The 25,117-nt window shown below is 41.6% G+C and overlaps 2 protein-coding genes across 2 annotated transcripts in view; one reads left to right on the plus strand and one right to left on the minus strand.

The window, feature by feature from the left end:
• Positions 1-3,144, minus strand: part of LOC144600279 (uncharacterized) — a 28,478-nt gene extending 25,334 nt beyond the window's left edge. The window contains exons 1-2 of the mRNA XM_078411845.1: positions 3,137-3,144; positions 654-742 (exon numbers count right to left, since the gene is read on the minus strand). Coding sequence (XP_078267971.1) covers positions 654-742; positions 3,137-3,144 — 97 coding nt within the window. The remainder of the gene's footprint in view (positions 1-653; positions 743-3,136) is intronic.
• An 11,931-nt stretch (positions 3,145-15,075) lies between these two features.
• Positions 15,076-25,117, plus strand: part of LOC144600389 (exocyst complex component 1-like) — a 37,969-nt gene continuing 27,927 nt past the window's right edge. The window contains exons 1-3 of the mRNA XM_078411973.1: positions 15,076-15,434; positions 19,840-19,970; positions 20,602-20,761. Of these exons, the coding sequence (XP_078268099.1) occupies positions 15,311-15,434; positions 19,840-19,970; positions 20,602-20,761 (415 nt within the window). The 5' untranslated portion in view covers positions 15,076-15,310. The remainder of the gene's footprint in view (positions 15,435-19,839; positions 19,971-20,601; positions 20,762-25,117) is intronic.

Below are 25,117 nucleotides of genomic sequence, written 5' to 3' on the forward strand. Positions count from 1 at the left end.
AAACGTCACCTATTTCTCTCCAGAGATGCTGCCTGTCCCGCTGAGTTACTCCAGCATTTTGTGTCTACCCACGTTAATTATGTTTTCATTATTTCTTGAAATGCATTATTACATTTAGCATTTTATGATAGCCGGTTTTAAGTAGCAGTTGGAACTTTCTATTATCCTATCACTAAATGTTCTACTTTATTCGTGGTTTTTAATTTGATTGAGCATTTTCATAATTAAATGCAGAATGATTTCACTAATTTGGCTCGGTTCCTCTTTTTAAATATATTGTAACAAACCGTTCGTTTCAGCTCCCAATAAGGCGCGTAGTCATGCCGATTCCAAAATGATGTCTTTACTTCCTCTGCAATATTGTCACATGTCCTGTGATTAGTTCCCCATGATTTTTTTTAGTGTCAGTATACAATATTGTAACATAAATAAATAAATGCAGCTTTGTTAATTGATACAGAGCAACTATGTATTATTGAAACAATAGGCTTGAGATGACTCGGTTTTCAGAAGAACAGGAAAAATGTACCGTTAACAATATATCTCTTGGAAGAGTTTTAAAGTCTCAATGTTCCCTTCCGACCATGTTAGCAATACTGTATAGATAATGGAGGGGTTGCCTGTATGAGTTGAGGTTTCCCAAGCAGACTTACCACAGCAGTCTACAGCATGGTGTATCTCATCTGATGAAAGAGCATCACCCTGAAACGTCTTTTTTCTCCCTCCGAAGATTCTGCATGACCTGACGTAAATTTGCAAAATGTTCCAATTTACCTCAGGTTTTCAACAACTGTCGGGTTTTTTTCGCGTTTCGGTGCTGTGGACAGTTAGGCAACAAGTAATTGATTCCGGTCGAAATGTTTTGTGTGAACAGATTACAAGAGAAAGGATGAGCTGATAATGAATTATGGAGGTGATGCATCCAAAATCAGAATTATGAAAAAAAGTAAATAGTTGCACGGTGGTGCAGCGGAAGAGTTGCTGCCTTACAGCGCCGGAGACCCGGGTTCGATCCTGACTACGGGTATTATCTGTACGGAGTTTGTACGTTCTCACCGTGACCTGCGTGGGGTTTCTCCGGGTACTCCGGTTTCCTTCTACACTTCAGAGACCTGCAGGTTTGTAGGCTTATTGACATTGTTTAAAAAAGTGTAAATTGTCCCGTGTGTGTGTTGGATAGTGTAAGTATGCAGGTCGGCGCTAATTCGGTGGGCCGAAGGGCTTGTTTCCACGCTGTAAACTAAACTAAAAAGTTATATAATTCTTTACTAAGGAAAAGAATGCTTGCAAAGTTTAAACAAGGGGAGTGGTTTTGGAGATAATTAATGGAATGAAAATTGATCGGATGTGGGTCAAAATAACATCTATCCTCAATTCCTGAGGAATTCGAGTAGAGATTGCAGAAGATCTTAATATAATTTTAAAGTTTACTGGCAATTCCCAGAAACTTTTAGGCAGTTCTATTAACCTGGGTTGTCGGTAAAGCAATTGGGGAAAGTATTGAGAAAAGTTTGAGTTAACAAGGGAGTGCCAGCACAGATTTGTCAAAGGCAAACCATATTCAGCTAACCTGATTGGGGTTTTTTTGCAACATTAACAGAGAAGATGGATAATGCACATGATTTAATGAGTTTAAACAATTCTGAGTAAAACATCAAATTTGAAAAAGAGAGATCTGGATGATTATGCATGAAAATCTTTGAAAGTGCCAGCGCATAGGTTATGAGCATTGGTGCAAAGGAAGATCCATAGACCACATCTGAGCTGGCGATATGTTGAAGGGTTGTTATCTTGGAGAAAGTTATCGAGGTAGGGAGAGTTTAGATCATGGAAGGAACTATAAATAAAGGTGAGAATGATTTAGAAAATGCAGAAGCTATTATTGCAGTGACAAGGAACAGACAAATTTCCCATCTTAGTAAGGTGATCTAAAATAAAAATAAAGCAGTTGCTCGTCGGTACAGCGGTAGAGTTCAATCGCTAAGAACTGAACCACTAGAATTGAATCACTATAAACAATATATCTGCTCTATCAAATGTAAAGACAAAAGTACAAGGATTTCTAATTCTGAGTTGAATCAATTTTAATCAATACCTTGAGTTGAAGAATTGTACCGTACTTTCATTTATCGTTATGCATATTTAGTAGCCGTGGTTTGTATATTCAATTAAAAAGTGTCATACCTTTTACTAATATTTAAACAATTTAATCAGATGGTGCCCTCTACTGGTGGTGCGGAGTAAAGTTTTCATGGAAACAACAGAAAACTGCAATTAAGAGCAACTAAAACGTTTTAAAGAAAACTAGGGAGGTTTTGATAGGGAGGTATTTCACAAATAAAGTATTATATCTTATTTCTACTTTGGAAGGTCAAAAATGTTGGGACTAACCTGTCCATGGCAAATGATTCTACATTTGAACTGTATGAGACTGTGATTAGACTGACTATCTTTGCAGGACTCAATTTCTGCATTAAATATTCACACTGAATGATCTGTGGTAGAAAGTTAGGGCAGGCCTAAAAGAGAACACAAGAAGAACTTTGTTCTCTTCTGGAAAACATGGATATAGGGACCTAAAAGGGAGTGCAGTGGCAGATTTAAAATAATGTTATCTCGCAACACGATTAAATTATGACGATAATAATGAGTGAAATTAGAACGTTGGAGGTTGATTTGACGGAAGCTGTTTTCCCTTGTTGGAGGTCTAGGACAAAAAGGTGCAATATGAAAACATGAGCCAGGCATTTCAGGGGTGGGTGATAATATATTAAACACCCTCCTGTAGGCACCAACTGATCCTTGGCCAATTATCTATATTATTATATAACTAACACTCTTATCTTGAATGTATGTATGTATGTATGTATGTATGTATGTATATATGTATGCATGTATGTATGTATGTATGTATGTATGTACGTATGCGTGTTCCCGAAATTCAGGCAAAGCGGTACACGATAGTGCAACAAATTTAGGCCCACCTTACTCACCATTGGCCTGCATTGTGCAGTAGCACGTTTCATTCAAATTGTTGTTATATTTTAAAAGTTATTCACTTTATAAACTTTATACTGTGAATGGGCCCGGCAGCCGCCATGCCTGCGCAGTTGGGACCCGTTGATCTGATACTTACGTGTTCATCTTGCGTCACAACGATAAAATGGCCGCTGAATCTGCACGTGCACAGTTGTGGGAGGGTTGCCGGGGAGGGCTGGCACCTGTCCTGGCATGCCCTGCGCCTGCCCTTCCTCCCGTGGTGCAGCGCGGTGGCAAAGGGTCAAAGAAGATGGCCGCTGGCAGGGCGGACATGCGACAACGCCTTGCGGCCACTCTCCTGTTCCTGGCCACCACGATGGCCACCCGGGGCTGGGGTGAGTGGCTCCCTCTCCCTTTTCCTCTCCCCCCTTGCCCGCCCTGGGCCCGGGGGGAGACTCTCCGGCCGGCAATGGGTCCACGGATTGTCAGTTGGAGGAGGGTTGCCGAGCCCGCAGGAGAGGTTTGGACCCAATGGGTCCACTGGTCGTCTAATGTATTTTAAACCTGAGAATAATGGATTTAGATGAACCCATTTTTATAACAGGATTTGGATAAAGGTGGGCATATGCAGTTTGATCACAGATTTACCATGATCCCATTCAATGGAGTTATGGGTTCACAGTAGATGAACCCATAACCCCTTACCCCTACATGGATGAAGGGTTTACTGCTTCACCCATGTACCGAAAGTTGTTACAGGAACTGGATATATTTTGGGTTTTAATCCTCTTGCAATGAAAGGACAGTATTTGTGAAAAATATATTAAAGGTGTGAAATTATAGGAATAGCTTTCATATTGCTTTCACAACAAAACCATGTTGGAAATAAATAGTGGATATGGCTAGAGAAGCAATGTACTGATTGATTTCCACCGGTTTCACTTTTTAGGGAACAAAAAACACTATAGGCAGCTAGACAATTTCTAGCAAGATTGTTTAGTACATTAACAACAAATTGGAGTTGAATGATACTTTATAAGATGAATATCAGATTAAGGATGGTAAACTGGAAGACAGTCATTTCATGTGATATTTGTAGGATCTTCAGGTAATACTAGAAACTTATGGTTGGCATTTCTATTTGTATGGTACAGTAATCTTTTATTGCTATGGAAGGTGATTTAGAACTTTTAGTACTTAATACACAAGGTTCTTTTTAGATACAATACTTTAGCAAAAATGAAATAACACATGAGGAAACATAAAGAGTAACCAAAGCCAAGGAAAATTGATGATTCTTCATTTGCAGGATTGGTTCTCAAACGAGGCTGGCAATCAAAGGAGTTAGTATTGATACAAAAAAACTGTAGAAATTAAGAATGATCAACAGTGGATCTCTAACTCCTTTGCAGTAATGTACCTTGGATTTTTACATACTTCATAGATTCTGAAGAGGAAAAATCGATAGATTTTCAGATTTTAAAGGAATCAAACACAATGTGCTTAAAACAGGAAAGTGGAGCTGAGATAAAAGACTATTCAGATCGTACTAAATGGTGAGCCAGGCACAAGAGGCTGAATGCCAAACTCCTGATTCTATTTCTCATGTTCTTATGATTTTACTTGTACGTCCACTTCAAGACTGTTTGCACAAAGCCCTTAATGCCAGGAAAACCAAGCAAACACATTTTTTCAGATGTGCTAAGATTCTGATGATTGAAATCTATTCTCCAGTTTATCAAAACTTATACGGTCAGTTCAGGGTACTTAATTTAAAAGATTCCAACTTCAAAGTAACATTTTTTCACAAAATGACCACTCATCATTCTGCAGGTGTGCTGGTACGAAACATTTGAACAATTTCACATCTATTAAATCCAGCCCACTCTCTTAAGTGCTGGAAGTTGGCAGTTGCTTGATAGCTTATTACCTACTTGGGAATAGCTCCAGTTATAATGGGGCCATCCTGGGACAACATGCCATTTCTGATCATTGAACCTGCCTTAAACAACATTCTGTCATGTGTTTCTTCTTTCTCTCTAAGAAAAATATCAATTAGGAAGCAAGAGAGTCCTTTATATAGTCCCATCAAGTGGATGTATGGATTCAGAAATACTCTGTCACTTCATAAGGTTAGAGAATTTTATTTTTCAATAGACAATAGACAATAGGTGCAGGAGGAGGCCATTCGGCCCTTCGAGCCAGCACCGCTATTCAATGTGATCAAGGCTGATCATTCTCAATCAGTACCCCGTTCCTGCCTTCTCCCCATACCCCCTGACTCCGCTATCCTTCAGAGCTCGATCCAGCTCTCTCTTAAGTGCATTCAGAGAATTGGCCTCCACTGCTTTCTGAGGCAGAGAATTCCACAGATTCACAACTCTCTGACTGAAAAAGATTTTCCTCATCTCAGTTCTAAATGGCCTACCCCTTATTCTTAAACTGTGGCCCCTTGTTCTGGACTCCCCCAACATTGGGAACATGTTTCCTGCCTCTAACGTGTCCAACCCCTTAATAATCTTATACGTTTCGATAAGATCTCCTCTCATCCTTCTAAATTCCAGTGTATACAAGCCAAGTCGCTCCAGTAAAAAAATTGTTATTGTTAACAAAGACGGGATGGGGTAAGATAACAGGAGCTGCACAGATGGAGATACACAGATGGATACACTGTGTGGTGCTCATCAATAATGCCTTAGGCAGCAGACAGATTTGGAAACCACAAGAAGTAGTTATCAGCCGTTGATCATTGCACTAATCTCCCAGACTGCTCATTACCATCCTCTACATCTGCTCATTTTCCTCCTATACATTTTCCATTCATTGTGCTGCATTCTCACTCTATTTGCTATTGAAAAGCTGATTGTTTTGAGATAGAAACATTGGAAAAAATAGGTGCAGAAGTAGGCCATTCGGCCCTTTGAGCCAGCAGCGCCATTCAATATGATCATGGCTGATCATCTTAAATCAGAACCCCGTTCCTGCTTTTTCCTCATATCCCTTGATTCCTTTTGCCCTAAGAGCTAAATCTAACTCTCTCTTGAAAACATCCAGTGAATTGGCCTCCACTGCCTTCTGTGGCAGAGAATTCCACAGATTTACAACTCTCTGGGTGAAGACGTTTTTCCTCATCTCATTCCAAAATGGCCTACCCCTTATTCTTAAACTGTGACCCCTGGTTCTGGACTCCCCCAACATCGGGAATATTTTTCCTGCCTTACAGCACCAGAGATCCGGGTTCAGATCCTGACTACAGGTGCTTGTCTGTATGGAGTTTGTACGTTCTCCACATGACCTGCGTGGGTTGTCTCAGAGATCTTCGGTTTCCTCCCACACTCCAAAGACGTACATGTTTGTAGGTTAATTGGCTTGGTATAAATGTAAAATATTATCCCTATTGTGTGTTTATGTCCGGGTACCGCTGGTCGGCGAGGACTTGGTGGGCCGAAGGGCCTTGTTCTGCACTGTATCGCTAAACTAAACTACTTGACGTTGTTAGACCGGGCGATGTTCAAGAACTCAGTGGGTGACCTGAACAAATCCACCGACTTCAGAAGAAAATTAGTTGGACAGTATCCTCCCACCAGTTCCTCATTTCTATATGGTACCACCATTTTTGGAAAAATAATGGATAATGATGCGTCAGTATACGAGGGAGAATGATAATCTGATAGAATGGTGCTAGAACAACAATCTTGTTCTCAATGTTAGCAAGACCAGGAAACTGAATGTTAAATTCAGGAGGGTAAAACCAAGGATCTATGAATCTGTCTTCATCAATGGGACAGCGGTGAAGAGAGTCAGCAGCTTCAAGTTCCTGAGCATGCATATCTCTGAAGATCTGTTCTGGGCCCTGCATTTTGATGCAATCCCAAAGAAAGCTCATCATTGCCTCTACTTCCATGGAAGATTGAAGAGATTCAGTAAGCCAAAGAATACTCTATAGCCCTTCTATAGGTGTACAGTGGAGGGCCTTCTGACTGGTTGCATCATAGCCTAGTTCGGTAATGCCCAAGAAGGAGGCTGCAGAAAGTGGTAGAATTTGCAAAGTCCATCACTGGTACTGATTTCCCCACCATCAAAGGGATCTACATGAGGCACTATCTCAAATAGGCAGCTAATATCTTCAAAGACCACTTCACCCTCGCCAAGCTCTCATCTTGCTAGTTCCTTCTGGAAAAAGGTTCAGGCACCTGAACACTGTGAGCTCCAGATTCCAAAGACAGCTTCTTCCCAGCAACCATCAGATTCTTGAACACTGCACAACATAAACCACATTTCTGTTTCAGAAACTACGATCTGCTATGAACATTGCTTTGGTTACATAGAAACATAGAAAATAGGTGCAGGAGGAGGTCATTCGGCCCTTCAAGCCAGGACCGCCATTCATTTTGATCATGGCTGATCATTGCACTATGGACTTCGGTGTTACACTACCACGGGCCAGCTACCTAATATTTATTACTGGTTGTTAATTTATTGTATTGTTATTATTGTATGTTTATATTAGTCTATTGCATTAATTGGCGATGCCAGTGCATTTAATGTGTATGCAGTGATCCATCAGGCTACCAATGTAATCTTTGCAGGGGTCAACAGTTCATTAGCTTTCCTGTGCAGGCTCACCAGCAGGAAGAAAAGAACTGGAGGTAGTCACAAAAAGCTGGAGTAATAGCAGGACAGATAGCATCTCTGGAGAGAAGGAATGGGTGACGTTTTGGGTCGAGACCCTTCTTCAGACTGTTGTTCCACTGGTGTTTGCCGACATTATTGGATTTCTGCAACTAAGTGGGGTCAAATTTATTATTTGTGGCCAATGGTTCCAAAGGGAACTATTGGTATTCTGCCCCTGCCAGGCCATCAATCATGCTCTCAATCCACTAACCGCTGCAAGTCCAGGATCTGCAGACATTTATCACTCTGCTTCATTATATTCTAATAGTGAAACCCAATCCTTCTGCAATTTCCTAACAATACGCTATGGATCTGCCTCTTCAGTCCAATCATCTACAATCCTATAGCATTGGATTGGTGTCCTCATTGATTTGAATGGTGATTCTAACTGAAAATTGGGAGGTAAAAGATAGGTCATTTATTTTTTACTTAGTTTGCTGTTATAATTTTAGTTATTTCTTAGTTCCAATACATTTTGATTAATAGATCATATGTATTCTTTATTATTTTAATCAATTTTCATTTTCTATCAAAGGCTGTTAAGTGGTTCGGGGACAGTATCACTGCACTTATATGTCTGTGGTCTATTCAATGCTGAGGTCTATTCAATGCTGATGTCTCATAACATCTCATCATACTCTACCCAAGTGGGCCAGTCAACTCAACTGACCCTCCACACCTAGCCTAAACCACAACGGGTTTTGAGTGGAACATTGGTATACGAGACCACGCACATGTAATTATTTGTGATCCCTATCGCAATATTGCTTCTCCACATTTTGTTATTAAGTACAAGCAATAGATCATGAAACTGTATACCTGGATTCCAGCAATAGTCATGATGCTTTCATATTGCAATAGCTCACCAAAAACATTGTTTCAACAGTTAATTGCTTGTGTCAATGTCCCATTGACTCTTATTAGGAATGCGGGGTGAGATGCAAAATACCAATATAATGGCAACCAAGCAGCATAAATGATTCTAATTACAGAAATGATTGGCATCCTGATACAACTCAAAAGGATGTCTCAGTACAATCTGGAGTGATGTCAAGATCCTTATCAATTACCGGAAGCTCCATACGCAGGCTGGCTACATGGAGTTTTAGATGGTCCTGCCCAAATGGAAAGAGGTGAAGGAGGATGATGAGGACACCAAATAAATGGACTCCAAGATCTGATAGTTACATGACTAATAAACATGTACAACCTATTCTACTACCTCAATATGTAGTGTTTATATCATACCTATAACATAGTAAGATAGTCAAGAGCATTTCACTAGAGAATTAACAAAATGTGTTATCATATCATATCATATCATATATATACAGCCGGAAACAGGCCCTTTATGTTATTGAATCACATATGGAAACATTAGGGTGGATGAACAAAATGATATATATTAGAACAGATATATATATCACGTGGAATAATTCTTAAGACTGCAGTTTGGTGAGAGTTACTACCTTCCATAAAGAATGTTCTATTTACTTTGCTTTGGTATATTTAACTCTGCAAGCAGCAACACAAAGGAATCTACAATCGCAACACAGGCTACTTGAAGTAACAGCAAGTCAGTGATCTAGTGTAAGACAAATAGAGGAGAGCTTCCAAATTAGACCAATGATTGTTGATGGGAGTGGATGCTATTGATATAGAGTGATAGGGTCTTACATCATGGAAACAAGCCATTCGGTCCAACTTGCCCATGCCAACCATGATGTTCCATCTACACTAGGCCCAACTGCCTGCGTTTGGCTCATATCCCTCACAACTTTTCCTATCCATGTACTTGTCCAAATGCCTTTTAAATGTTGTTATAGTATCTGCCTCAACTACCTCCTCTGGCTGCTCATTCCATATACCCTCCATGTGAAAAGGTTGCCCCTCGGTTCCAATTAAATCTTTCCCCTCTCACCTTATTGGGAAGATTGAGAAATACAAGCATGTTCAGCCATTCACCCTGTATTTGGAAGGAATGGAAATGCTCCTGAGGCAAACCATATTGTCTCGGTCTCAGGGAATGCGAGGAGAGAACCTTCTGCGAGGAGAAATGGACTGAGTTGACTGATTTGTAAAATGATTGCATTGCAATTCTGAAGCAGTTCCGAATCCCCGAGGATCCTCTGAATGTTGTTACAGTGGACATAGATTTAGTAATGTCAAATTTGTAGCGCCTAGCCAGAATGAGACATGATAGACTGAGTACAAACAGGACAGAGCTGAAAGCTTTGTAATTTTGTGAATAAATCGATTTGTACCAGCATCTGCAGTTATTTTCTTATAAGCTTTGTAATTATTTGGAAAGGAAAGTCGGTAGACTCCGTGGCATCAAAGGTGGGAGCAGGAAAGTGGAAAGGTTTAGCGTCCATAATAAATCAGAGTGGGGGAGAAGATACAAGGCAGTGTGAAAGCAAAAGCACAAACCTTTAAGAAACAATTAAAATATAGATTGTTGCAACTGTAAGTTTTATGTGAAGATAGACACAAAAAGCTGGAGTAACTCAGCAGGATAGGCAGCATCCCTGGAGAGAAGGAATGGAAGACGTTTCGAGTTGAGACCCTTCTTCAGACTGGTTAAAACCTAAGTTTTATGTGGATCACTTACCAGTGATACCAAAAGCAGTGATCTAAAATACATAACCATATTTAAGATTTTGAGACTAAGGAAAAGAATAATTAATTTATTACAGAATAATAATGTAAATCAAGAATCTGTAGATGCTGGAAATCTGAAATAAAGACAGAAAGTACAAGAAATACTGACCATGTCATGAATAATATGTGGAAAGAGAAATGAAATTAATGTCTTATTAAGACATGATGAGTTTTTTTTCCAGCGATTTCTGTAGATAGGAATGAAAGTAGATAATTTCAGATGTGAAAATAATTTAATTGATCATGAGAGTTTATATCCTTCTTAATAAATTTGTATAACTTGAAAAGACTCTTGATAAATTGCTGTACATAGACTCAAGTCAAGATGTTTATTGTGATCTGCACAAGTACAGATACAATGGAAATCTTGCTTGAAGTAGCACCACAAGCACCTAGACAAAAACACAAAAATATAATTTACACATAAAATTCTGCAATAAAATAGAAAAAATACTGTAAAACACTTTTAGAAAAAAAACAACTCCATGGTAATGCAAGAAGTGGTCTGTAGCATTCTGTTGTCGTTAGCATTTAGGGTTTTGCTGGTTGGTTCAAGAAATTGAGAGCAGCTGTTCCTGAGATTGGTGGTGTGCGACTTCAGGCTTCTGTACCTCTTAAATAATGAATTATTTAAATATAACTATAACTAAACTAAGTAAAGGGTTTATCTAAATGAATAAATAAAACTAATCTAAGATATGAATAGGAAAGGTTGTGTCTCTGGAATGCAAATGAGATTAGAGATGACCAAACTATCTGCAGCAAAGATGTTTGTAGATGCCACTGGGTCAAACCTCTCTGGCTCAGAATCAGTCATAGTGAGAAGGTCGCAGTGAGAAGACGGCATGGCCCGAATGATGGGGATCCTTGATGATAGATGTTATCTTCTTGAGGCCACAACTTCCTCATGATTATATCCATGTTCTTGCCCCAGTACAGGTAAACCGAGACGTTGATACCCAGGAATTTGAAGTTACTAATTCTCACCATTGCTGAAGATGATGCCATAAAGAGCACTTAATGGATTGGAAAGTAATGGTTTTCCAAAGGGGATACAAATGTCAGATCAAAAATTGGAACCAGTCCAAGTAGTTTACTGAGAGATTGGATTTACAAGGCTTGCCTTTGATTTGAGATGTCTTAGATCTTTTCCCACATTGCTGCCTCACACTGGAGGGTGTACCACTGTCTTTAATCCATGTTGCAGTCTCACACTTAGCTGTTGCCTTGATATGTTCTGCTGCCTAGAGATGTGCTAAAAGCAATTCCATCTGTACTGCTGGCAACCACCTATTTCGTTTATGTTTAGTAACAGGAAGCTATTTAGGGATATAGTTGATGTCATGCTGATTAAAACATACCAATTCCTTATCTTATCAGATCTGATACCTATCAAATGAAAAGCAACTGATATTATTTTCTTAAAACCTAAATTCTGCACATGTGCCTTACGAAAAATGCATTAATAATATTCTTACTATTTTCATCTCTTAGCAGTGAATTGTCAACCGGTTTGAAGTTTATGTGAGGAACTGGTGCATTGTGCGATCAAAGGTTCTGAGTCCTACTTCTGCAAAATATGAAACTTGGGATTTTGATAAGCATAGGAATTAGCAAGAAAGAAAGCACTAGGCTTGTATCTTAGGTAGCAGATAAATGATTAGCTGTTGAGTATTAAGGCATTTTTTCATTTAAGCTAGACTACAGGAAACTATAATGTAATGTTATAGATTTAAATGAATTATTTAAATATAACTATAACTAAACTAAGTAAAGGGTTTATCTAAATGAATAAATAAAACTAATCTAAGATATGAATAGGAAAGGTTGTGTCTCTGGAATGCAAATGAGAGAGATTAGAGATGACCAAACTATCTGCAGCAAAGATGTTTGTAGGTGCCACTGGGTCAAACCTCTCTGGCTCAGAATCAGTCATAGTCTGTGGTTTGGAGACATTCAACACACAAGATTTGGAAAGAATTTTGGAATACTTTTATCCAGAAGAAAACACAGGTTCAGGAAGGATATTATAGTTTGATGTTAGGTCATTGAAGGTTCCATGCAGAATAAACCTGTCTAACAGGTACAATATACTCAGTATCCTTGAGGGCACAAAGAAAGACCGAAGGGTGGAGAGCTACAAAATATACAAATTCACCATGTCTCAGAAGGCTGACCAAGAAAGGGAGAATAGGACTGGTGAGGGGAAGACGAATGAAACAAAATGTGGCAGCGATGTAAGATTCAAAGATTACAAAGGACAGATAGTGTAAAACACCAATCAGTGTAGATAACAATCAGCATCTGCTCCCAAGCCAACATTTCCAACACTGAAGAATTAATTACATTCTGTTGGCCAAATTAGATAAACTTCTCTTTTAATACCAGACTCCACAAAGACACTCTATTCCAGATTTTTCATAGAATAAATTGCCAGAGCTAAGAGCCTTAGGAAGGAAGACAAAATCCACAGCTGGCTCTGGGGAGTCCATGGCTCAAAACTATCAAGGTAAAAAAAAATCATTCGAGATGGTTCTAAGAACCTTTAGTCTAGACATTGGGAACAGTCAGAAGCTCTGTGTAAAGGGCAGAATGTGATCACCTTTTCACAAACTAACCGCCAACCCATCATCTCAGGTCAAGCACCTTCTGCCCCATCCGTGCTTGAATTAGTGCTTTCTCCATTGGCTTCATGAAGTGAAGCCACTCAAAACACAGCAAGCTGGAATGGAAGCAAGTTATTCGAGAGTCCGAAAAGAAGAAAGCTCGTCTTTAGATGAAGGAACACAAGAGAGTCGAACACAACCCCGGCATCAACCATTTGAGCCAGTTGATGGCCCAATCAACTGGGACCATTAACCACATGTCCTCGAACCGGAGCTGTGGAGGCCAAGTCAAAGGATATTTTTATGGGGGAGATTGTCAGATTCTTGATTAGTATGGGTGTCAGGCGTTTTGGGGAGAAGGCAGGAGAATGGGGTTTGAGGGAAAGATAGATCAGCCATGATTGAATGGCGGAGTATACTTAATGGGCCGAATGCCCTAATGACACTGGAGGAGGCCCATGACAGAAAGGTCAGACTGGGAGTGGGAGGGGGAGTTGAAATGCTGTGCCACCGGGAGATTAGGTTGGTTAAGGCAGACTGAGTGAAGGTGTTGAGCGAAACGATCGCCGAGCCTGCGTTTGGTCTCGCCAATGTAGAGAAGTTGACATCTGGAACAGCGGATACAATAGATGAGGTTGGAGGAGGTGCATTCGGAACAAGGATAGCGAAGGGGGAGCAAGAGCGGAGCTGCGGGATATAGAGGAGGCCCTAGTGAGAGCCTCATCTATAATGGAAGAGGGGAAGCCCCGTTTCCTAAAGAATGAGGACATCTCTGATGCCCTAGTGTGATAGAGTCCCCCTTGTCCTCACCTTCCACCCCATCAGTCAGCGTATACAACAAATTATCCTCCAACATTTCCGTCACCTCCAACGGGATCCCACTACTGGCCACATCTTCCCATCTCCTCCCCTTTCTGCTTTCCAGAGACCATTCCCTCCATAACTCACTGGTCCACTTGTCCCTTCCTACCCAAACCACCCCTCCCCAGGCACTTTCCCCAACAACTGTAGGAAATGCAACACCTGTCCCTTTACCTCCCCCTTCGACTCCATCCAAGGACCCAAACAGTCTTTCCAGGTGTTGCACCTTCGCTCAGTTTGCCTTAACCAACCTAATCTCCCGGTGGTTCAGCACTTCAACACCCCCTCCCACTCCCAGTCTGACCTTTCAGTCATTGGCCTCCTCCAGTGTCATAGTGAGGCCCACCACAAATTGGAGGAACAGCACCTCATATTTTGCTTGGGCAGCTTACACCCCAGCAGTGTGAACATTGACTTCTCTAACTTTAGATAGTTCCTCTGTCCCTCTCTTCCCCTCCCCCTTCTCAGTTCTCCCACTGTCTTCCTGTCTCCAACTACCTCCTTTCTTTGTCCCGCCCCCCTGACATCAGTCTGAAGCAGAAACATCGCCCATTCCTTCTCTCCTGAGATGCTGCCTGACCCGCTGAGTTACTTCAGCATTTTGTGATACCTTCGATTTGTACCAGCATCTGCAGTTATTTTCCTACAGTTCATTAAATATGATCAATTGGCCAGATACAGAGTGGATCTCTAGTGCAAATATTCAATCAGTAACATCCAAAGTTTAAAGGTATCACAAAATGCTGGAGTAACTCAGCAGGTCAGGCAGCATCTAGGAGAGAGGGAATGGGTGACGTTTAAAGATTAAAGTTTAAAGATCACGAAGCAGCAACTCTTCAGGAAATAGTTATAAATGTCAACTATCAACTTATCCAAGAAGTTGAACAAAAATAATTGTTTGCAAACATTTTATATACGAAGAAGTCGCAGTTATGAACACTGCCCAGTCTAGCACACAGAATCTGCCTACTAAATGGCGCTGAAATTTACCTATGCCCTACTACGGTTTTCAGTCGAGTGGTCTATCTTGGTACTCGAGTATCTTTGCTCTCTGTTGCCTCTCGAATAGGCAGATGGAGCATGCGCACTTCCCTGCCTCTCCAATGAACAGATGGAGCGTGCGCACTTCCTTGCCTCTCCGTTGCCCCACCCACCGGTTAGTCGCCAGGCCAACGCGTGTCAGTCAGGGCGGAGCCGCCCACCGTCGCCTCGGTGGGGAGGCCGAGCTGCACGCGCGGAATTTCCCTCGCGCGCCTGTCGGCAGCGAACGCCCGTCAGTTGGTGAAGGTCGAGGCCGGATGTGTGACAGGAACTTGGCTCTTGTGTAGTAATAAACGGTTTATTTCTGTTTGTACCACGACACACAAAAAAACATATATTGAGGTTTTTTTTAATTCTCCGCGCTGGTTGCGCTCTCAGTGTGCACTAGTCTCTGCCATGGACCGTTATCTCATTCTCTGAGAGTTCCTGAGTTGGATTCTTGCGAAAGCGAACCCAGACACGTTGTTTCTGTCCCCTCTGCATCTGCCATGATCGCCATTCGGAACCAGTTGCAGAAGGATTTTTTCACACCGCAGGAAGAAAGACTGTTGGGCTTGGTACATGCCTGGAAAGCTGGAAAGAAGCGGAAAAATTGCATATTGTGTGCCGCAGGTGCGTGAGCTGTGTGATTCTGAGCTGGGTAGTTTGCAAGGAGGTCCGTCTCGACTTAGCAGCGAATTGTCATCCGATTTGAAGTTTATGCGAGGAACTGGTGCATTGTGCGATCTAAAGTTTAGTCGGAGACATTACGGCACTGCAGATGCTGGAATATTGAGCAAAATACAAAGTGCTGGAGAAACGAAGTAGGTCAAGCAACATTTGTGGAGGGAATGGACAGTCGACGTTTCGGGCCAGGGCCAGGACCCTGTTTCAGACCCACATTGAAGTCCGAAGGGTCCCGAACCAAGATGTCTCCATTTCCGATCTGCCTGAACTGCTGAGTTACTCCAGCACTTTATGTTTTGCAAAGGTTTTAGTCTCCGGTGCAGTTGTTCTCAAACCAGGCTGTGATGTATATACTAATAAAATACTTTCTATGACATATCTGTAGAAGTTGAGGGTTGTTAGGGACATGCCAAACTTCCTAAGTTTAGTAAGCCTACAAAAGAGCAGAGGATTTCTTAGCCATGTGCTTTCTTGGCCGTCGCTTCGACGTGGCTATTGCTGGTGATATTTATTCCAAGGAACTCTTCAACCATCTCGACTTCAGTATATTGGGGTGTGCGTACTGCTTCCTGAAGTCATCTCGGCATGGATAGGTAATGTGGCGGGTTGGAACCCTTCCTCAGGCTGTTTGTGGGAGAGGGGGGTGGAAAGCAGGAATAGAGGAAGTGCAACACATATCCTGGCAGGTTTTAGGCCGACACGGGTGAGGATAATTATTTGATGGTTATCTGTAAGAAGATGGGATATCAGATCAGTAATGAGGCAGTTGAGAAGTTGGGGGGTAAATACTGTGGTTAAAGAGAACATGTTTAGTAGATAAAACAGCCAGAAACACAGCAAAGAGAGGAAAGACCCATAGTATAACCCGAATTAATTGCAATGTATCAATGGATTAACACAAGGTGGACAAACACTTGGTGTGGATCAGTTCAGGGAACTAGGACATTATACCAGAACAGAAACAAGGCTGAAAGAAGGGCACAACTAGCAGCTCAATGTTCCACTGTACGTGCTATAGGTGTGATGGAGGTGCAAGTAAGAGAGGAGGGGATGTTCTCATTTTTGATGAGGTGGACATATCGACAACGCTTAGAAAAATATTCTTTGGGGATCGTTTGTGAGACTATTGGGTAGAAATTAGCAATAAGAGGGATAATCTCTTTGCAGTGACTAAAATTTTGGGTCCCCCAATAGTCTGGAAATTAGAAGAGCAGATGTACAGAATGGTTTCAGTTAGTTCTAAGAATAAGAGTAATATTATTGGGAGATCTTAACTTCCTTAATATAATGTTGGTCACCCATTATGCAAAAGGCTTGGACAAGGTGGAATTTGTTGAATGTGCCCAAGAAAGTTTCCTAAATCAATATTTAGAGGGCCGTACTGGAGAGGGCCCAACACTGGACCTCCTCTGAGTGAACAAAGTAGGGCAAATGACTAGTGTCAGCAGCAGAGCACTTTGTGACCAGTGACCATAATTCTTTTAGCTTTAGAATAGTGGTGGAGAAAGATAGGACTTGTCCAAAAGTGAAGGTCCTAAATTAGGCCAAGGCGTGTTTTGGTGTCATTAGGCAGGAACGTGCAGAGGTCAATTGGATAAGACTTGTTTGTAGATAGAGGGATGTCTGTCAAGTGGGAGGCTTTTCCAAGTGAGATAGTGGAAATTGGATATTCTGTGCAGGTTTGTTAGAAGGAGTTCATTAATCTGAAAAGAGTACAAAGAAATTATAATCTGGAAAGAGTACAAAGAAGAAAATGCCAAAAATTTGCAGCAGATTCTTGATCGGTTGGCCTGGTGGGCTGAGGAATGGTTGATGGAATTTAAAACAGAAATGTGAGGTGTTGCATTTTGGAAAGTCTAACATGGGCAAGACCTACACAGTGAATGGTAGGGCAGATGAATCTAGGAGTGCAGGTACGTAGTTCCTTGAAGGTAGTGTCACAGGTAGATAGGGTGGTCAAAAAGGCTTTTGGCACATTGGCCTACATCATTCAGAGTGTTGAGTATAGAAGTTGGGAGGTCGTGTTACAGTTATAAAAGATGTTGGTGTGGCGGCATTTAGAGTTTTGTGTTCAGTTCTGGGCACCACGTTATAGGGAAGATGTTGTAAAGTTGGAAAGGGTACAGAGTAGACTTACAAGGATGTTGCCAGGACTTGGGGTCTGAGCTATTAGGGGATTGCACGTAAGGTCGTCAGGGCAAAGTGAGTGCCGCACGGAGTCGCTCAAGACATCTGGAGGACAAGGCAGCTTACAGCATACACTACCAACACATGCAACAGGTACATTCTTGCCTTTAAAAAGTTGCCAAAAGGCCAATTTTTGTACTGCAAAAAACGAGGAAGAAGCTGGAGGATCTTTCGGAGGAAGAGGAACCGGGAGAAGGGCTGCCAAGCCCGCGGACGCAAGAAGCAGCTGGAAAGACGTCTGGCCAGCTGGCGGGAGAAAGGGAAACGCTGCTGGGAAGGCAGGCAGGAGAGCAAGGCCGAGAAGCAGAGGGCCACCGACCGGGGGGGGGGGGGGGGGGGGGGGGGTGGAGGGGGGAGAAGAGGAGGAGGAAAGGACAAGGTTGAGCGAGCTGGGAGAGGAGCAGCGGGAAGAACCCGAGCCGAGGGGCCTAGAGGGTCTACAGGGGCAGAAGCAGCGAGCGCTGGAGGTTGGCCTGTAATAAAGGCACGCTGAATCACTGACAGGAGCCTGATATTCATATGAATTTGTACATGCATAGAAATCCCCAAGTTCTTTTCAGTTCTCAGTATTGGTGGCAAATGCTGGCTGCTTTAAAATGATTCCTGCTGCAACAACGAGGTAATTGACCTATGTTGGAGAATAATTAATTAGCACATAAATATTCAGCATTTGGGAACCCTGACAGAAAATGCTTGCAAGCTTTAGTCTAGCATGCATTGAGGTGGATTGGTCTATGGATGAAGTAATCATCCTAGATAAACTAGGAATGTTAATTTAAAGTATAACTAAATAGAGAGACTGCGAATTTCATGGTCAGAAATATTGAACTTTAATCCAATTAAGCAATGAGACCTACAAAGTGTAGGTTTTGTGAGTCTGTTGTTGGACTTGCAAACATCGTGGCCTTCCCAACAGACCAGCATTACATTTATTAAACAGCCATTTTTTTTTCTTTTAATGCCTCTCTTTAAATAGTACAATCCTGGAAGTTTACAGTTCTCAAAAATCTGGTTTTGATTATTTTTGGCCAGAATGATTCTGTGAAGAATAGTTAGTTTTGGTTTTATGGACTGAGCACCTTTTTTCCCAGGATGAAAGGAAACCTTTTTTTCCAGGATGAAAAAAAAACGGACTTTTTATCACCTTTCATAATATCAGGCTCTTCCAAGTCATTTATAATCCATGAAATACCTTAGGATTTACTTTTTTTTTCATAGGAAACATAGCCATTTTATGCAAAGTAAAATTAAAACAAACTGCAAAGTAGGTAGGTAATGTACAATATTAATAAAGGGTCAATATTTGCTGAGGAAGACATTTCTGACCTCTTGAAATATCATATCATATCATATCATATCATATATCTACAGCCGGAAACAGGCCTTTTCGGCCCTCCAAGTCCGTGCCGCCCAGTGATCCCCGTACATTAACACTATCCTACACCCACTAGGGACAATTTTTTTATTTTTTTTACATTTACCCAGCCAATTAACCTACATACCTACTACCATAGGATTAGTTATGTGCACCTGAAAGGGCAGATAAGATCTTGACTAATACTTCATCTGAAAGATGGTGATGGCGATAGTGAAACTCTTCTTCAGCTGTGGTCTGGAATCTTAGCCGAGACACAGCATGGAACCAAGTCCTTTGAATTTTAGTATGATTTCATTTTTCATATGGAATGATGCCTTTTTCAGCTAGCAGATCCTGCTCAATATATTTACATAAATTGAGAGAATATTAAGAACAATTTTAAAAATTCTTTCAAATGCTTCTCCAGGACAGGATGTTCCGACTACAACCTGACTGGCAGATTTCCAGTGACCTTCACAATTCCACAAAGGCCATCAGCTTGCAGGCCATATTAGGATTGTATTCCACCTTTTGACAGTTTTGCAGACGTATCCACATCTAAGATGTTATCATTGAGGCCCAAAGTACAAAGGAATGCCATGAAACTAGACAAGCTCCATTTTTAACCATTGAAAATGAAGGGGCAGAAATTCTGAAGAAGTATTTGCAAACCCAAGCGTAACCTTTTACCCCTGCTGATCGAAATGAAGTGAAATTCAGATGGACAGAAATTAATCAAGTATAATAGATGTTTTTATTAAATTCTGCCAATAGGTGTAATGATTCTACATTTATTTCCTTGTGTAGTCTCAACTGATCGTCCATATCAAGCTTCCCTTGTGAAATTTAAAAAAGCTGATAAAGGCGATGCGTACAAACAGGTGGCATGGTGGTCATTTGAGGATCTACTTGTGGTTGATGGAAAAGATGCATATAAGGTAGAAGAAGAATGATAGTATTCCTTTGTCATTGGTAATCAGAATAATAGGAGAACTTAAAGAAATGTGTTTTTTTTAATTCCTATGCAGAGTTTTATTGTTATGTACTTTCCTGAACCTTCATGCTCTCCTACATTTTGTCCCTATATTTATGATTTATATATAGTATTGATAATAACTGCAGGCAGGTTAGCAATCTATTTTCCCAAAGGATTCTTCCATGTCCAGATTTACACTTTCTCTAGGGGTTGTGGAGTAGAGATCAAATACTGTTAACTGGACTATTTTTGTTTTGTTAAACTGAACTTGGGTAGGAAAGTAGGATAGGAAAGTAAGTTCTGAAGAGGACATAAGAGTTTACAAAGGAATATAAATAGTTAAATGAATGATAAACGATCTGGCAAATGGGAATATAATTGTCCACTTTAGTCAGAAAAATAGATGCCACACAACATGGATACTTAATAAGCAATGAAGAGAAAGATCAAAAGCAGAAGGCACAAATCCAAAGTCAAAATTACAATTGCAGCAGCCGTGTTCTTATGGAATGGCAGAGGAATCAAGAGACCTACTGTTGTTCAAAGCTTTGTATATTTATATACTCTTTTGATGTTCTATTTTATTTTCATAGGATAACCCTGAATTCGATTTGCAGTTTGATAAAGTATACAAGTGGATTGCCAGCAATTCAGGAGAGAAAAATAATCTTATGTCCTGCTTCTTCAAGCTCAATCGACGTTATATGCATGGCAGAATTAAGTTTATAAACATCAGTTCTCATATTTTAGAAGGTAAAATCAACAAATGCATTATTTTAACTTCCTGTTAATGAAAAACATTATAAAGATGTAAAATGGAGTGTGTTTAAAATGTATGAATTTGTTTTGGTTATATCATTAGAATGGGCTATAAAATTTATAGCACAGCTGTATTTCAATATTGTGGTTATAGCTTGTGTGGTAGAGACCCAACAATATCTAACAGGTCAAGCTAAAGACTCATTTCAAAAGAGTCAGTCAATAGGTTCCAGAATGGACTTTAGGTTTTGTGGCATCAGGGACGACACCAGGTTCGGCAGTGACAACACCGAAACTTACAATAGGGTGAAGTCACGTGATATGTTTTATTTACAGTGGCAGGAAGGCCCAGGACTGCATGGAGGTGCTGTCCCTTGTTATGAGGGCACATGTATGGTGGCATTAGCGATCTCCGGCTTGTCCCGGCAGCTCAGACCTAGCCTCAAAGGAGGAGACATGGCTTCTACCTGCAGTTCACCCTTGCCACGAGAGGAGGCACTGGCGGTCTCAGCCTTATCCTGTTGTTGGAATGTTTTCAATATGGTCGAGGAATAAGTGTCACCTTCCATCGCCAGCTGATGATTTAGAGTGGACTGATTGGATGGTAGTTGGCAAGACTGGACTTGTCCTGCTTTCTACTGCAATTCTGCAGTTGGGTTTGTGCTGGTTTTGTTGCATGGGAATAGCTTGAATAGAAACGCCACTGGTTCTGGAGTGCAGACCATCTGTAATGCAGCCAGTGTGTTGTTTGATTCCAGCCTTTATTGTATCCATTACTCTCATCTATTTCATGATATTACATGGAGTCAATTGAATTTGCTTAAGACAAACAAGCCTGTATGAAGAAGGATCTCGACCCAAAACGTCACCCATTCCTTCTCTCCAGAGATGCTGCCCGTCCCGATGAGTTACTCCAGCATTTTGTACCTTGGCTTAAGACAAGCTTCTGTAATGGTGGAATTTTAGAAGGGAGCCATATTAGATCAAACACGTGGCACAAATGGGTGAATGTAGCTGGAAATGCAGTTTTATTATTGCTGCTCAATTCAGGACCTTAGCATTAGATTTAGGTTTATTATTGTCATGTGTACTGAGGTACAGTGAAAAGCTATGTTTTGTATGCTATCCAAACAGATCCGAAATACCGTACATGGATACAATCAGTTGAAACTAAAGTACAATAGATAGAGCAAAGGGAAAAATACAGATTGTAGAATATAGTTCTCAGCATTGTAGTACATCAGTTTTTCAGACATAGTTCAATGTCCTCAATGGGGTAGAGGCAAATCGGCCAGTGCTCTAGATTATGGAAGGACTGTTCAGAAGCCTGATAACAGAGAGGAAGAAGTGGTTCCTGAGTCTGGTGGGAAGTGCTTTCAAGCTTCTGTATATTCTGCTGGATGAGAGCGGGGAGAAAAAGAATGATTGTGGTGGGACCAGTATTTGATTTGTTGGCTGCTTTTTTGAGGCTGCATGAAGTGTAGTAGATGTAAGTGTAGACATATGTAAGAGTCACTGGAGACATACCAAACTTCGTCTTCTCAGGAAGTAAAGGTGTGCCTTCTTGGCTGCCATTATTAACAATGGAATTGGAACCACCACTTCCTTTTCTGCCATTCCTTTGTCCACTTTTCCAACTGATCTAGATCCTTTTTCACTGAAGACCCACTGAAGATACAAGAGTTTGCAGATGCTAAAATCTTGAGCAAAAACAAACTGTTGGAGGAGCTCAGTGGATAAGGCCTTATCTGTGGAGGGAATGGACAGATGACATTTCGGGTCAAGACTTTTATTTCCTTGACTATCACACCACCAATTTCGGTGTCATCAAAAACTTACTAATCATGCCACTTACATTTTAACAAGCTTTACCCAGAGTTTTGAGATGCAGACTTGAACAGGACAAAGGGAAGCTTAGGTCACACCTACTCAGATTTATTATATTGCCTCTCTAAATGTTACTGCAGCATGGCTCAGAGCAGTGGCAGAAGCAGATAATGCAGGCTGTTTCCATTCATCCAGCCAGCCTGTATGGAAACTCAGTTTAATAGTGACAGGGATAACATAAAGGTCCTTCTCAACCAGAAGAGGGCCTTCAGAAATGGTGAAAGGGAGGAGGTGAAACAGGTGCAAAAAAATCTGAAGGCAGGACTATGACAGGCTAAGGACAACTACAGGAGGAAGCCTGGAGCTGAAACTTCAGCAGAACAACATGAGGGATGTGTGGAGCGGTATGAAGAGCATTACAGACTACAAGATGACCAGTGCTCTGGGGAGGGAAAGCAAGCAGGACTGGGCCAACGAGCTAAACCTGTTTTTAATAGATTTGATGGAGTGGCCTCTGCCCATCTGCTCCCCGACAGATTCTCCCCCTCAATCCCCCAGTCCACTTCCTCTGCCCTTTCTTTGTCGCTCCTAACCATCAAGGCTAAACAGGTGAGGAAAGAGCTGATCAGACTCCACCCAGGCAAAGCCATGGGTCCCGATGGTGTCAGCCCTTGGGTACTCAAGGCGTGTGGCAGCCAGTTGTGTGTTCTCTAGCATATCTTCAATCAGCCTGAGCGAGAGGGTTCCTGTGATGTGGAAGACATCCTGCCTGGTTCCTGTACCAACGAGGACGTGTCCCAGCTCCAATGACTACAGACTGGTGGCGCTGAGTTCACACATCATGAAGTCCCTGGAGAGGCTGATGCTCAATCACCTGCGAACGTGGGTGAAACCCTACCTGGACCCTCTGCAGTTATAACTCGGGTATAATTCGGACTCCTGCCACCTGCAGACGTTTTCGGATGACTCTGCAATTGTGGGCTGCATCAGTGAGGGGAAGGAAGCTGAATACAGAGGTGTAGTCAAGACTTTGAGTGGTGTGGGTTGAATCACTTGCAGCTCAACACCGACAAGACTAAGGAGTTAGTGGTGGACTTAGAAGGAGAGGAACACCCCTGTCCCCTGCCTCCATCAATGGTGTGGATGTACAGTTTACCAAGGAGTACAAATACCTTGGAGTTTACCTGGACGGTAAACGACTGGTCCAGAACACTGAGGCCCTGTACAAGAAGGGACAGACCTAGCTGTACTTTTTGAGAAGGCTCTGCTCCTTCAACATCTGCAATAAGATGCTGCAGATGTTCTACCAATTGGTGGTAGCCAGTACCATCTTCTTCGCTGTTGTGTGCTGAGGCAGCAGGGCGAAGGCCGTGAACGCCAACAGAATTAACATGCTCATCAGGAAGGATTGCTCCGTCCTGGGGGCCGAATTGGATTCATGGGAGGTGGTCTTGGAGGGGAGGATGCTCCTCAAACTGCGGAGCATCTTGGACAATCCAGCTTACCCCCCACCATGACACACTGGTCAACCTGAGGAGTACCTTCAGCAACAGACTAGTTCCACCAAGATGCAGTACAGAACGCTACAGGAGATCCTTTTTCCCTGTAGCTATCAAACTGTACAACTCGTCCCCTTTCTGTCACGGGGTCGACCCCCCCCCCCCCCCCCCCCCCAATCATTTCCACTCATCACTTTAATTTCATGTATCTTGTGTTTTATGACTGTTGGAAGTCCAATTTCCCTTTATTTTCCTGGATATTTATAAAAGGAACATTGCAGTTTGCAAGGTAATATTTGATGTTCAAATTGTACAACAACCAAGGCATTGAGTATTCTACTCATACCTCAATATAATGAATGAATGATGCAATATACAAAATATGCTGATAAGAGTGTCTGCTGAAATTATAATAGTCACTATGTAAATGTATATTAGTTCTGCTGAAATTACTAGTTGTGATGATAACCTGTACAATGAATTTAAAGCTCAATGTCGAAAGTAATCATGACTTACCCTGTAAACAACTTGGCTGTGTTAATTGTTGCACTGCAGTATGTCAGTTCAAATTCAGCCCTTCGAGCCAGCACCACCATTCAATGTGATCATGACTGATCATTCCCAATCAGTACGCCGTTCCTGCCTTCTCCCCATACCCCCTGACTCCGCTATCCTTAAGAGCTCTATCTAGCCCTCTCTTGAATACATTCAGAGAATTGGCCTCCACTGCCTTCTGAGGCAGAGAATTCCACAGATTTACAACTCTCTGACTGAAAAGGGTTTTCCTCATCTCTGTTCTAAATGGCCTACCCCTTATTCTTAAACTGTGGCCCCTGGTTCTGGACTCCCCCAACATTGGGAACATGTTTCCTGCCTCTAACGTGTCCAACCCCTTAATAATCTTATATGTTTCGATAAGATCCCCTCTCATCCTTCTAAATTCCAGTGTATACAAGCCTAGTCACTCCAGTCTTTCAACATATGACAGTCCTGCCATTCCAGGAATTAACCTAGTAAACCTATG

This window comes from Rhinoraja longicauda, chromosome 15, assembly GCF_053455715.1.
Source record: "Rhinoraja longicauda isolate Sanriku21f chromosome 15, sRhiLon1.1, whole genome shotgun sequence".
NCBI classification, from domain to species: Eukaryota; Metazoa; Chordata; class Chondrichthyes; order Rajiformes; family Arhynchobatidae; genus Rhinoraja; species Rhinoraja longicauda.